General features: G+C 38.6%; 1 protein-coding gene across 1 annotated transcript; it reads left to right on the top strand.

Moving 5' to 3' along the window:
- The first annotated feature begins 1,001 nt into the window (after nucleotides 1-1,001).
- On the top strand, nucleotides 1,002-12,186 carry MMGT1 (membrane magnesium transporter 1). The gene is made up of 4 exons (XM_024760102.1): nucleotides 1,002-1,232; nucleotides 5,022-5,074; nucleotides 7,424-7,527; nucleotides 9,131-12,186. Exons 1-4 carry the CDS (start codon nucleotides 1,154-1,156, stop codon nucleotides 9,288-9,290), a joined length of 396 nt encoding a protein of 131 aa, XP_024615870.1. The 5' UTR covers nucleotides 1,002-1,153; the 3' UTR covers nucleotides 9,291-12,186.
- Nucleotides 12,187-12,769: the final 583 nt, after the last annotated feature.

The raw sequence follows: 12,769 nt of genomic DNA, 5'->3' as shown, positions 1-12,769 counted from the left end.
AACCAGTCAGGAGGCACTGGAGGAGTTGGTGGAGTTTGGGAAAAGGGGTGAATTCTGTTTTGGCCATAGTAAGTGTTAAAGGCCACAGGATAGAAATAAATGATCAGCAGGGAGTTGGAAATGCAGGTCTGGAGCGCAGGAAAGACATTTGAGATAGAGATGTCGACTTGGAATCACTAATATTGACGATGGCTGAAAGCAGTGGGTATGAATAGGTGAGCTGGCCAAAGGAGAATAGAGTGGAAAGAGGTCAATGTAAAATGTCTATAGTGTAGGGGATGAAGACAAAGAAAAAAATCGAGAAAGGAGAGTATATTTTATCCTGATCAGAGAGACAGAAGATGGATGGGCCTTTGTTGTTAGCATCACTTTATTCCTCTCCTTTCATTTCTCCCTAGTGTAAACTGGTTCTCTACGTGACGAAAACACTCCCACCGCGCTACACCCTTTTGGGCGTGAATCTTTCTCATAGACCTTTTGAAGGTAAGGAGAAGGGAACTAACTTTTACTGAGTGTCCCCCGCGTGCGACGTGTTTGCGGCTCCAAATGCCGGGTGGTTTTCCTCTACACCCCACCCGCCCCCTCGCTTTCACACCCTTGCCTCCTTCCGCGGTTCCCGGTAGTCTGAAGTACAGGAAAGGTCCACAGAAAACAAAGGGCACAGCTTGAGGGAAAAGCAAAACAAACAAACAAAAAATCCCAGCCCAGGGGTAGGGAGCCAGCACTGACCGCCTTTAACCACCGCCTGCAGAGCCCAGGGTCCCTCTGCCCCGCCCGGAACTCTCCACAGGCCCCGCCCCCTGCCCCGCGGCCCGCGTTCATTTGCTGGCGCCCTTCCACTCCACTTCCCCATTGATCCGCTTGCGCCTCTTCTTTTACGCCGTCCGCTCAGCTCCGCCCCTCGCAAAGCGGCAGCGCGGTGGAGGCCCTGCCCCTCGGTACTCGCGGACTGTTTTCCGTGTCGCTTCCCCTTCTTCCCGGCATCCCCGTTTCCGCTTTCTCACGGCTCTTTGGTTTTCCCACCTCTTGGGCGCTTCGCGCCCAGGGGTTCACTGACGTCATCTCTCTGCGCTGCGCGGACACCCGCCGGTGGAGGAAGGAATAGCTCCGCCGCCCTTCGCTTCTTTTGTTGGGCTGCTACTCCTCCGGAGTCATGGCGCCGTCGCTGTGGAAGGGGCTGGTGGGCATCGGCCTCTTTGCCCTAGCCCACGCGGCCTTTTCCGCTGCGCAGCGTAAGTGCCTGAGGGACGGCGATCGCTTCCGTGCGGGACTCCGGGGGCGGCGTGTGGGCGCACCCTTGAGGGAGTGTAGGACCGCGTGTCCCGGGAACGGTCATTTGAGACCTTAGAGTTTGGGGTGGCTGTGAGAAGCAGTGCGGGGCTCCCCGGTGGAAGGCTTGGAGTCTGAGTTTGAGAAGAGTGGGGCACCTGGGGTTGCAGCAGGGTTGGAAGTGGGTGTTGGGGAGAGGGCTCAGTACGGGACCGGTGGGCTGCAGGGTAGGCAGAGAGGGGATCTATCCGGGAATCCGGGACAAGTGATGTCAGATCCAGCGTGGGGCTGGCAAAGTTTCAGATCGAGGACCTCGGATGCTCATGGTCCCATGACAACTAGGTGGACAACGTCTTGGGCACTCCTGGGTTGTCCAGGCGTACTGACAAGTTAAATGACCATTTGCCTCAGGGAGGCACTGTGATGCGGGGCAAAGAGCACCGGACTGAGGGGCTGGTTCTTAGAAACTTGCTTTACCGCTAAATCTGTGACCTTGGGCACATCATGTCCCTTCTCTGAGGCTTCACTGAGGTGGATTTTAATTCTTGCACTTTCTATGTCAGAGAGTGATTGGGAAGTTTAAATGAAAAAAAAACAAAAGTGCTTTATCACACATATACAATTGTATTGTCAAGAGGAAACTTGGAGTCCAGCAGAGGATGCAGTGCAGTGAGACAGCTGATCTGTTTTGAGGTCTACCTTCTCTCCGAGACCAGGAGTTAGCAAACTCTGGCATGTGGGCCAAATGCAGCCTCCCTCCTGTTTTTGCCATGAGCTAAGAATGTTTTTAGATTTTTAATTTGTTGGGGGGAAAAAGCAAAAGAATATAATTTTATGATCCATGACAATTATATAAAATCCAAGTTTCAGTGTCCATCAGTGAAGTTTTATTGGCACACACCCACGCCCATTCGTTTAGGTATTGTCTGGCTGCTTTCTAAGGGCAAAGTTGAGTAGTTACAATGGAGATAGTAAGGCCTGCAAAAGCTAAAATATTTATTATCTGGCCCTTTACAGGAAAAGTTTGCTGAGCTCTTTCCTAACCTATAGAGCCCATAAGGGTAGGGACAATGTGTATTTTGTTCATTGCTGTAATGTCAGTGCCCAGCACAATGTTCCCAGCTAGGTACTCAATAAATTTGTTGAATGAAGGAAAGAAATTCAGAGTTGAACTTTATTCCTTTATTTGCTACATTACTTTCCATCTTCAGGAATAAAGTAGCAAATGAAATGTGAATTCCTCAAAGCTCCAATTGTTTTCAAGATAAAACGTTTTGTTCTATTTATTGTACATAATTAAATGATCCAATTATTAAAATTACTTTTTACATACAGGTATTATGACAACATTTGTCTGGCAGAAATTCAGCTTTATTTTTTTTTAATTTATTTTGAAATTTTAGATTTACAGAAAGGTTGCGAAGATAGTATGGAGAGTTACTGTATACCCCTCACTCAGTTTCCCCCATTGGTAACACCTTACATTACTATGTTATAATGTAACAACTAGGAAACTGACATTGGTATACTACTATTAAGTAAAGTCTAGCTTTTATTTGGATTTCACCAGTTTTCCCATTAATGTCTTCTTTCTATTCCAGGAATCAATCCAGGATATCATATTACATTTAGTTGTCATGTTTCCTCAGGCTCCTCTTTCTGTGACAGTTTCTCCAAATCTCCAATCTTGAATGATAACAATAATAATAGCTAACATTTATTAAATGCTTATCATGTGCCAGGCACTGAGCTAAGCATTTTACGTGTATTGTGTAATTCAATACTACCAAAAACCCTGGGAGGTAGATATTATTGTTATTATCGTCTTTGAAAGATGAAGAAATTGAGACATACTGCTAGGAAACTTGTGCAAAATTACAGAGATGATAAATGGTGGGGCTGGGTTTCAAAGACAAGCAGTTGGATTCTAGAGCCTGTGTGCTACACTGCTTGGTAAAATTCAGTCTTGAGTAATTGCTTGAAATTGCGCTGTGCTTAGGTGCTAGAAGGTGCAGTGATGTCCTGAGGGAGTTCAAAGTCAAGTGGAGAAAGAAGTGCATCAAGCAACAATCACCATAAAGTAATATAGATGCTATGCTAAAAGTATGTAAAAATACATGGAGATGGGAGTAGTCATTTTTCAGGGGGTGGGGGGAAGGGGTTAAGAAAGGTGCCTAGAGTCTGGCTGATCAAGTGTGGTCTTTAGCCCAGCATCTTGGAAATCATCTGGGAGCTGGTCAGAAATGCAGAAATTCAGACACCCCCACCCCAGATCTATGGAATCAAATCTGCTTTTTAATAAGATCCCCAGGTGATTTGTATGTACATTCATTTTAGAATAGCTTCCCTAGAGGAGATTAGGGTACAGTGGTACTGCGTCATTTTCTACAATAGACTTCAGCTGTAAAATCTTACTATCCTAGAGCAAGGAGATAGATGACCGAAGTCCAACCCCTTCATTTTACAGATGAGGAAATGCCCTGCTAAAGCTGGAGTTAGAGTCAGATTAGGCTTCATGCAAAGAAGAAAGGTAGCTGGGAATTGAACAGGCAGTAGGAAGTTAGCCAAAACCTATTTGGGTATTGGTTTGATTTTTCTTTTACGCCTGTCCTTATGATGAAACCTGTGAGATAAAACTTCAGAAATGTTTCTAAACACATTCTCTTTTAAGAGTCAGTGCATACTCACTCACAATAATTTGAGGGTTTAAGCATGTGATTAAGTAGGGATTGTGCAAGATTCCTCTAGAATTAGGATTTTGTGTTTTTATGTGAGGTGAGCATGCCTTGTGGCATTTGTCACTGCAGTGGGACCTCTTTATAATCCTCATGTTGGAAAGAGACCAATATTTACCTTTGAGGCTAATTGTGTCCTGTCAGATTGTGGCAGCAGGTAGCACCCTGGGGTGCTGTGCCATGCTGGTCTTTGCCGTGACGAACTTTGTTATGGCAGACCTCCTATCCTGTGTCTCATTTGATCCTTATATTCCCAATTTACAGTTGCAGAAATTTAGGCAGTGAAAAGATAGATACTGTATTTTTTTGATTCTCAGGCACATTCCACCTCCCACTCCTACATTTTAACACTCTGAAATTGAGATACATGTTACAATCCACGAGGGTGTCTTACATTGAATGAGATTACGATAAATTGAAGAGCTGGTATTATGATCTCGGCTTTTCAGCTTCCAAATCCTGATCCTTTTCCTTCATACCTTGCTACCTCCTGAGGCTAAGGCAGTAGCAGAATTATAATTAAATCATATAAGCAGCAATTGATGTCCCGGAATTTCTCCTATTCCAACACCCCCCAGCATATTGTCTCAGGAAAAACATTTCCATAACAATATTACTTTGTCCATATTATGTGATGGTGGTGCTATTTCAGAGTTGAGATTTTTTGTAGACTTAATTTTTAAATAATTGTGATTTCTTTGACCAGTTAGTGAAAGAATTTCAGAGAATTCTAGTTTTCCTGTAGTAATGAAAGAAAAATTATGTTTAGGTATTTCTTCCTCATATTTGCTCACTTTTCACTCTTCTCCTGTTTTATAAGGTGACAAAGCAGGTCATGATGGGAATAAGGTAGTTCAAGATCAGACTGACTGCCTTAGAAGATAGAGGTTTTTGAGGAATCCGGGATTAGCATTACTTTTTGTAGCACATGTCAGTTGCTTCTTTGGTATATAGATTTGCTTGCATTTTAAGAAAAATGGGCTACAATTTCTTTAATGGTATGCTTCTGGTTTATAGATCGTTCTTATATGCGATTAACAGAAAAAGAAGATGAATCACTGCCAATAGATGTAAGTTGGTCATTTATATTCCATTAAAATATATATAACCGAATCACTTTGCCATATACCTAAAACTAATACAATATTGTAAATCAACTATACTTCAATAAAAAATATATATGTATATATATTTTAAAAATCAGCCACATAGCTTAACATATATTTTAAATTTTTTTTGGTTTTTTATTCTCTTAATTTTCCAGAGATGAAATAGCATATCTGTTATCTACATTTTGTCACTCATTATAAAACCCAAAGATTTGGAAACAAAAGATTTCTGTTTGGTTTCTAGAACTTAGTTTATTTTTTTGGCCATGCCGCGCAGCTTGCAGGATCTTAGTTTGCAGGATCTCAGTTCCCTGACCAGGGGTCCAACCCGGGCCCCCTGCAGTGGAAGTGTGGAGTCCTAACCACTGCACAGCCAGGGAACTCCCTAGAACTTAGTTTATAATAGTCTTTCTAGAAGTTGCTCTGTCTGTAGTCTGAGATGGACTTAAGTTGATTATTTGACTTTATTTTTTTTTAAGAAAATTCCTTTTATACATAAAGTTTAAAAACAAGTAAAACTAACAAAACATTGTTTAGGGAGAGATACATAGGTGGTAAAACTAAAGAAAAATAGGAAGTGCTTTTTTTTAAAGCTGAAATAATATGTGAACTTCACTCACAGTTTTTTATCTTTATTGGATTTTTGTTTTGTTTTTTTGCCTGCGCCGTGTGGCTTGCGGAATCTTAGTTCCCCGACCAGGGATTGAACCTGTACCCCCTGCAGTGGAAGCATAGAGTCCTAGCCACTGGACTGCCGGGGAATTTCCCCTCCCCCCCTTTTAAAATCTTTATTAGATTTTAAAGAACGAAAGTAGTAAGTTCTTTGTAATAGAATCAACCAGTAAGTGTCAAAAGTAAAACTGACCCCATACAATTAAAAAAAAAGAAACTGACCCCGTTGCTCACAATTCTACCTCTACTCCCAACAGTTTGGAGTATATCAGTAGTTTAGTTTTCTTCTATGCATAAACAACATTATCTTTGTGTATGTATAGTTTTACGTAATCAAAACACAGAGTGTTTCTTTTAAAAAAGTTATGTGTATATATGTATACTTTCATAACTAGCTTTTTTTTACTTAACAATTTATCTTGACATATTTTCATGACAACTCATAGATTTACCACATCCTTGTTAATGATGCCTATGATTGCATTGTATGAAATGGGTCTTGGTACACTGGTGGTGGGGATGTAAACCAGTATAACAGATGACATTAAATTTTAGTTTAGAAAGAATAATAGCTTGTGGCTAATTTTGACTTTAATTGTCATAATTAAAGACATGGTGGATATGGCTATTAACTCATTCTCCCGTCACCTTTGTTTTGTGGTAGATGCGCGCGCACACACACACATATACACACTCATTTATATCTGTTTAAAATAACTTTCTTCTGTTTACAAATGAGAAAATTTGAAAAATACAGAAAATCACAATCAAGAAAATAAAATATGCCTGTAATCCCATGTTGGTTAATATCAAACATTGCAAGTTTTTGCTTGTAGAACCTCTTTGGAAAGCAGTTTCGTATTACCTAATAAAGTTGAATTTGTGTATACTCTACACCAGTGGTTGCACTCCCGTGTGCCAGGAGACATACACAAAGGTATCCATCCTGATGTTGTAGAAGTCACAGACAGGAAACAGCCCACATAGCCATCAACAGTAGAATGTATAAATTGTGGGATTTTCACGTAATGAAATACAATGAAAATGAATGGACTACAACTATGTACTTCAACAGGGAGGAATCTCACCCCAAAAAAAAGCTCAAATGGGCAAAAGTAAGCAATGTATGTTTTAGAGGTACATACAGAGCTGGTAAAATTATAAATAAAAGCAAGGAACTGATTAATAAACAATTGGGGACAATAGTTAACTGGGAGGGAGGGTGAAGGATATAATTGGAGAGGGGTACCTGGACCTTGAAGGGTACTGGTAATGTTCTGTTTCTTAAGCTAGGTGGTGGCTAAGGGGTGTTCTTTTTATACTCTGTGATATTTAACAATAATACATTAAAACATTCATAGTTGCTCTTAGAAGCTGGTAATAGTTGATAACTGAGTTCTGAATGGCTTGGTACCTGTTTTTGCTATTTGCGCAAAACCCAGAAGTATCTTTGCAGCCGATTCACAGAACTTATAGAAGATACTGTTTTGTCTGAGTCCAAATCATTTAAAGTGAGACTCCTTGATAGGATCTAGAAGAAATACCTGTTAAGAGGCTAGAAAGAGATGGAGAGAAAATTGTAAATTTTTATAGTAATATTTGTATGTTGTTTAGTAATTTCAATCTTTATACTCACAGATAGTTCTTCAGACACTTCTGGCCTTTGCAGTTACCTGTTATGGTATAGTTCATATTGCAGGGGAGTTTAAAGACATGGATGCCACTTCAGAACTAAAAAATAAGTAAGTCTTTTCCTTTTCATAGGCATTTAATTTCATGGGGGTTTTGCTTCATTTACATAATTTAAAATCTATGTTTTTTATGGTACATAAAAGTCGGTTTTGTTTTTACATTTCGATTATGCAGTTTGTATGAGTAACGAGGTAAAAAAATTGAGGCAGTGTTTGATGTGTCAGGAAAAATGGAAGTTGAATGACAGATTATTGACATCAGAATAAGATGTTATGTTATGGTTTCTTAAATTACTTGTTGGCTGGTTGGATAGATAGGTGGATGGAAATAGATATATAGGAAGATATTCCCTCAGGAATTTTTTCCTTCTTTCTTCCCCACCCGCCTTGCTTCCCCCTCTCCTTCCTCCCTCCCTTCCCTCCCTTCCCTTTTCCTCTTCTTATCCTCTTGACCCAGCTTAATCTTTGGAAGATTAAGAGGTTTTCTGTTTCCTCTATCACTTGAACCTAGTCTGTGACATAAACTCTGCTCTTAGGCCCTTTTCTATCCTTGGACTAAAGTATATTTGTTATTCTGCTTTCTTTTTTCTCCTATACTACTTCTAAGCTATTTTCATGAGCTTTGCTTGCTTTTCTTTTCCATATTTCTGAATTGCATAAAATCATCCTTTAGCTTTATTCAATTCCGTCTCTGGACTTTAGCCACCTTCTTGATCCTAGAAATTTTAACACAGTATTTCCTTAGAAGAATTCACAATAAACATTTATGTGTTAGAGGAAATTCATCCCCTTTTTACTTTTACTTTTTAATTTACATTTTAAATAGTCACATCTCAGGCTTCCCATTTTATGTTGGGGTATGCTTGGATTTTCAGGTGGGCTGACTTTGAGATTTGAGTTTTTATCAAAAGAAAAGTTCTCTTTCCTTCCAGGAAATTAATATTTAAAAACAAACCAATACCAAAAGCCATACACTTAGGTGTTTGTGAACTTTTTTTAGACTGCATATATCTCACTGGAAAGATGGAAGGATACTCCACTATCACTACCCACTACAGTTCTTACAAAGAGTCTACCAAGAATCACAGGCAAGGGGCTTAGAAAGAAAGAAGTAAAACAGAATGGCATTAAGTAGGTGGTAGCAAGATACATGAATTTAGTAGGTGGTAGCAAAATATACGAGTTTGGACAACAGCAGGTACAGAAGGGCCAAAAGGAATTTTCCGTTGTACTTGGTTCTTAGAAGACAGATCTGTACAATTATCAGATGGCTTGAATAGTGAGGGCCAGGTGAGAATAATCAAAGTTATACTCTATGTACTGTTTTTTTTTAAGGACTATTTGGCATGGGCTGGTGTTAGATTTATAGAGGTGATTAAAGTTGAGCGATTATTTGTGTTTTCATAGGCATCTTGGAAGGAATGCCTGAATTAAAAAATTTGAGGGTTTTATGTTACATTTCCGGGTTTCTTATTTTCCTTGTACAGGAAGAAAGTGAGATACAGTATGTTTACCAATTATAGTCTGATTTTACGGATTTAAACTTAGTTAAAACTATAATCCATAGCAAATTCATAATTTATTAGAAGCCTGCTTATTTTCAAATAAGCTTTTATAAAGGTTTATCTAAAATTGATGCTTTTTTTCTTTTAAGGACATTTGACACATTAAGGAATCACCCATCATTTTATGTATTTAATCATCGCGGTCGAGTACTGTTCCGGCCTTCGGATACAACAAATTCTTCAAACCAAGATGCATTGTCCTCTAACACATCATTGAAGTTACGAAAACTTGAATCACTGCGTCGTTAAGATTTTTACAAATTATAATAACAGAATAGGACAGGACACAGAGCTGGAATATTGGAGTTTGGGGTACAAAACACTCCCCCCCATCAGTATTTATATTGATCTTTCAGACCTAATTAAAAAAGTCTATGACCCTTGTTTATACACTGTTAATCAAATCATTAATGCAATATAAGTTATCTGTGAAATGAGTCTTTGATCTTTCATAGAGAGAGAATTCTTTTTTCATCTAAAACAAATTCACATGTTTTGTAAAAGTCACTGTTTTGAACACATTTCTTTGAAAAATGATGGTTTTGTAATTATTTATTTTCTTAGATTTCTTTTCTTTTGCACTACAGTTTTTAGGATCCTTTTGGAGATAGTGTGACTACTGCATTTTGCAGCGTGAATGATAGTAAAATGGTCTTAAGTTCTTAACAACAAATGGACTTCTCTAAAGTAGACCAAAATGGTGACTTATAAGTTTTTCTTATGCCCCCTAAAAAGTGGCTCTGCTTCAGCAGATACTTGCCAGTTTTTAATTTACCCATTACTTCTCACCCTACCCTGCTCCCATATACCTCCTAACATCAGTCTTGTTTCATCACTTCTCTGGGCTTCTGTGTGCAGCGAGCAATTTTTGTGTCAGAAATCCTTTGTCATACAGATACACTTAACGAACTCAGCTTGCTGTAAAGCTACTTGTGTTCTCTTCATTTATTGGTAAAAAATGTCCCGAATTGATTATGTAGTGTAAGAATAGTTGAAGATAGACCAAAAAGACCATCCATGAATTAATTATCCTGCCTGTGTAGAAGAATAGTAATCACTGAGGAAAACTGATTACTTGTCATTAACCAGTTTAACTTATTCAAAATCTGTTATTTTATTGCATACTAAACTAATGAATTAGTAAAAATAAAGGAAACCTTCTCATTAAAGGTAGACTTCAACAGAATTGGGCCAAATATGTTCTAAATATTTGGAACTCATGTCTTTAAAAATAATTAAGGTCATTGAAGAAATTGTTTCATAGCTTCTGATTTGTTTTCCATCTTCATCGTATGTTGCTGAAGGTGAGGATGAGGGTACAGAGAAGAATTTTTTTAGAAACAATAGTTTCAGTTTTAGGGGAATTTGGCTAGCTCTTTGATCTGCAGGAAGCTTAACATTTCTACATTTCTTCATAGAAAACATTGCTTTTGTTGAATCATACAGGTATGGAAACATTGCTTTTGTTGAATTGTATAGGTATAAAGGGAATAACTGTATGCAGATTTGAAAAGGAAATGTGCTTTAGGCAAGAGTCATGAGATGTCCTTATCCTTGAAGACATTTTTTCCTATTAGTAATGAACCTCAGCTCTTCTCTTCTGCCTGGTAACACAGCCTGAAGTACAAGACTATTTTGTCATTGGGTTTTTATTCATTGTTTAATTTTGTTTTGCCAACCCAATCTGTCTGTGGAACACTGACTCTGCTCTCTAAGGAGAACAAAGTTAGAAATCTGTTGAAAACCTAAAATAATTTAGGAATGAGTTTAAAATGTGAAGTCAGGGGTTAAAGTGGTTGTATTTAAATCAGAACAGTGTATGAGAAACAAGCTCCTTACATCAGGCCTGTGTACCGTTTCCTCAGGTATGACTTGATTCGCAAGAGCGTCTTATTTTCTTCTCTTTGGGGGCCTGTCTTCCTTTCCTAATATGTTTTAATAATAACTTCACTGAGATATAATTCACATACCTTACCATTCACCCATTTAAAGGGTACAATTCACTGGTGTAATATATTCATGAAGTTGTGCAACCATGATCGCAGTGAATTTGAGAACATTGCCATCAGCCCAGAAAGAAACCCTGTGCCCTTTAGCGGTTACGTGTCTTTTCCCCCCAATGCCTCCCAGCCACTAATCTACTTTCTGTCTCTGTAGATGTGTCTATTCTGGTCATTTAATATGAATGGATTCCTGCAGTATCTGGGCTTTCATGACTGGCTTCCCAAATATGGTTTCGTTCTATGTGGAGTGAGAACTTCTCCTCTTGAGAACTGATTGCCGTAAAAGGAAGTGGTTTGTAAAAATCAGTAGATGTAAGGAGGGAGGGTCACATACCTAACAGGTTTCTCAGTCCGTCTTATGCTGAATAGTTTTTTCTCAGAACCAAGCATTCATGATATGTTACTATTTATAATATTTTTGTCTAGTCTCTAGAATGGATATTGATATGGATAGCCCAGTCAGGAAAGTCCTGCTAAATATGATGCCAAATAACGTGGCAAATAATTGACATAGCAGTCTTCAGTTGTGTCTAATTTTGCTAGGAGCTTGTATACCTCTGGTCAGGTGAGCTTCCCAAATTTTTTCTTTAATTTCCTCCAATGAATTTATGCTGTCTTTTAAAAGTAGGTACCATAGGATTTGGGTGATTTGGGTGCTTCATAACAGCGCTAAATGGATTAAGTTCAGAATTCTATTTATACTACTATGAGGCAGTACTAAGGTAGCCAAAAATGTAGTCATGCGAGCTAGTTAAGCCTGCAGTTGACTGTGATTTCAGTGACATTCAGAAGTGTGTACTGTTGAAGGCTCTCTAGAATATCGGAAGACTTAATGACCAGGGAACCAGCCAAATGCTATGGCCCTAGTGGGCCAGCTGCAGAAAATGCAGATTGGTGAATTAGAGACTGTGATGCTCTGTAACTCCCTAATGATTGTTTTCTAAGCATTGTGGCTTATTTTTGAGTGGCATGACAGCATCCCCCTGGTTGTATGTGGCCTGTTTCCATGATGTACTGAGTAGTGTTGTTTGTTGTGAGCATCGATGCCTGTAACACCAAGCTAAACACAGTCTTTTGGATATGTTTCCTCTCTTTAAATGACCTTGCCCTGTCCAATAAATAAATGATTGTCTCACCCTGTTTTTGGTAGTGGTTTTTTTTTTTGTTTTGTTTTGTTTGTTTGTTTGTTCGTTTTACTTTTAATCTCATTTTCTTCTGTTTCTCTGTCCCCAGAAAAACGTAAGATCTAATTTTAATGACTATTTTTTCCAATGTGATGCTGTTTTACTAAATTCAGTGGATACTTTACTTTTCATTGTACATGTAAAGTCTTACTGCAATTTTATGTTTTTTTAGAGTTGAAATAGAATGTGTAATCTCATTTATATTTATATTTATGAATTATCAAATGCCCTTTGGAGTATAAGAATATTGGTCTTTGAGTAGCAGTGTCTAATCATTCCAGCACAAATGTGTTGTATAGCCAAACTGCCATGACAAAATGGGAATTTATACTTAACAGGAAATCATTATGATTAAAGCATCAGGGGACAAATCTAAAGTTTAATGGAAATCCAAGAGGAAGTTCTGGTTCGCAAAGCTTGGCGTTTATCTGCAGTATTTTGAAAGATAGCACTACTAGTATTCAAATCTACACAGGAATATCACAAGCTAACCTACTAATCAAGTATTCTTTTAAAAGGAAAAAAAGAAAGATAATATATG

The sequence above is a fragment of the Neophocaena asiaeorientalis genome, unplaced genomic scaffold (genome assembly GCF_003031525.2).
Source record: "Neophocaena asiaeorientalis asiaeorientalis breed wild unplaced genomic scaffold, Neophocaena_asiaeorientalis_V1.1 scaffold927, whole genome shotgun sequence".
Lineage (NCBI taxonomy): Eukaryota > Metazoa > Chordata > Mammalia > Artiodactyla > Phocoenidae > Neophocaena > Neophocaena asiaeorientalis.
This window is presented reverse-complemented; position numbering and strand designations above follow the sequence as displayed.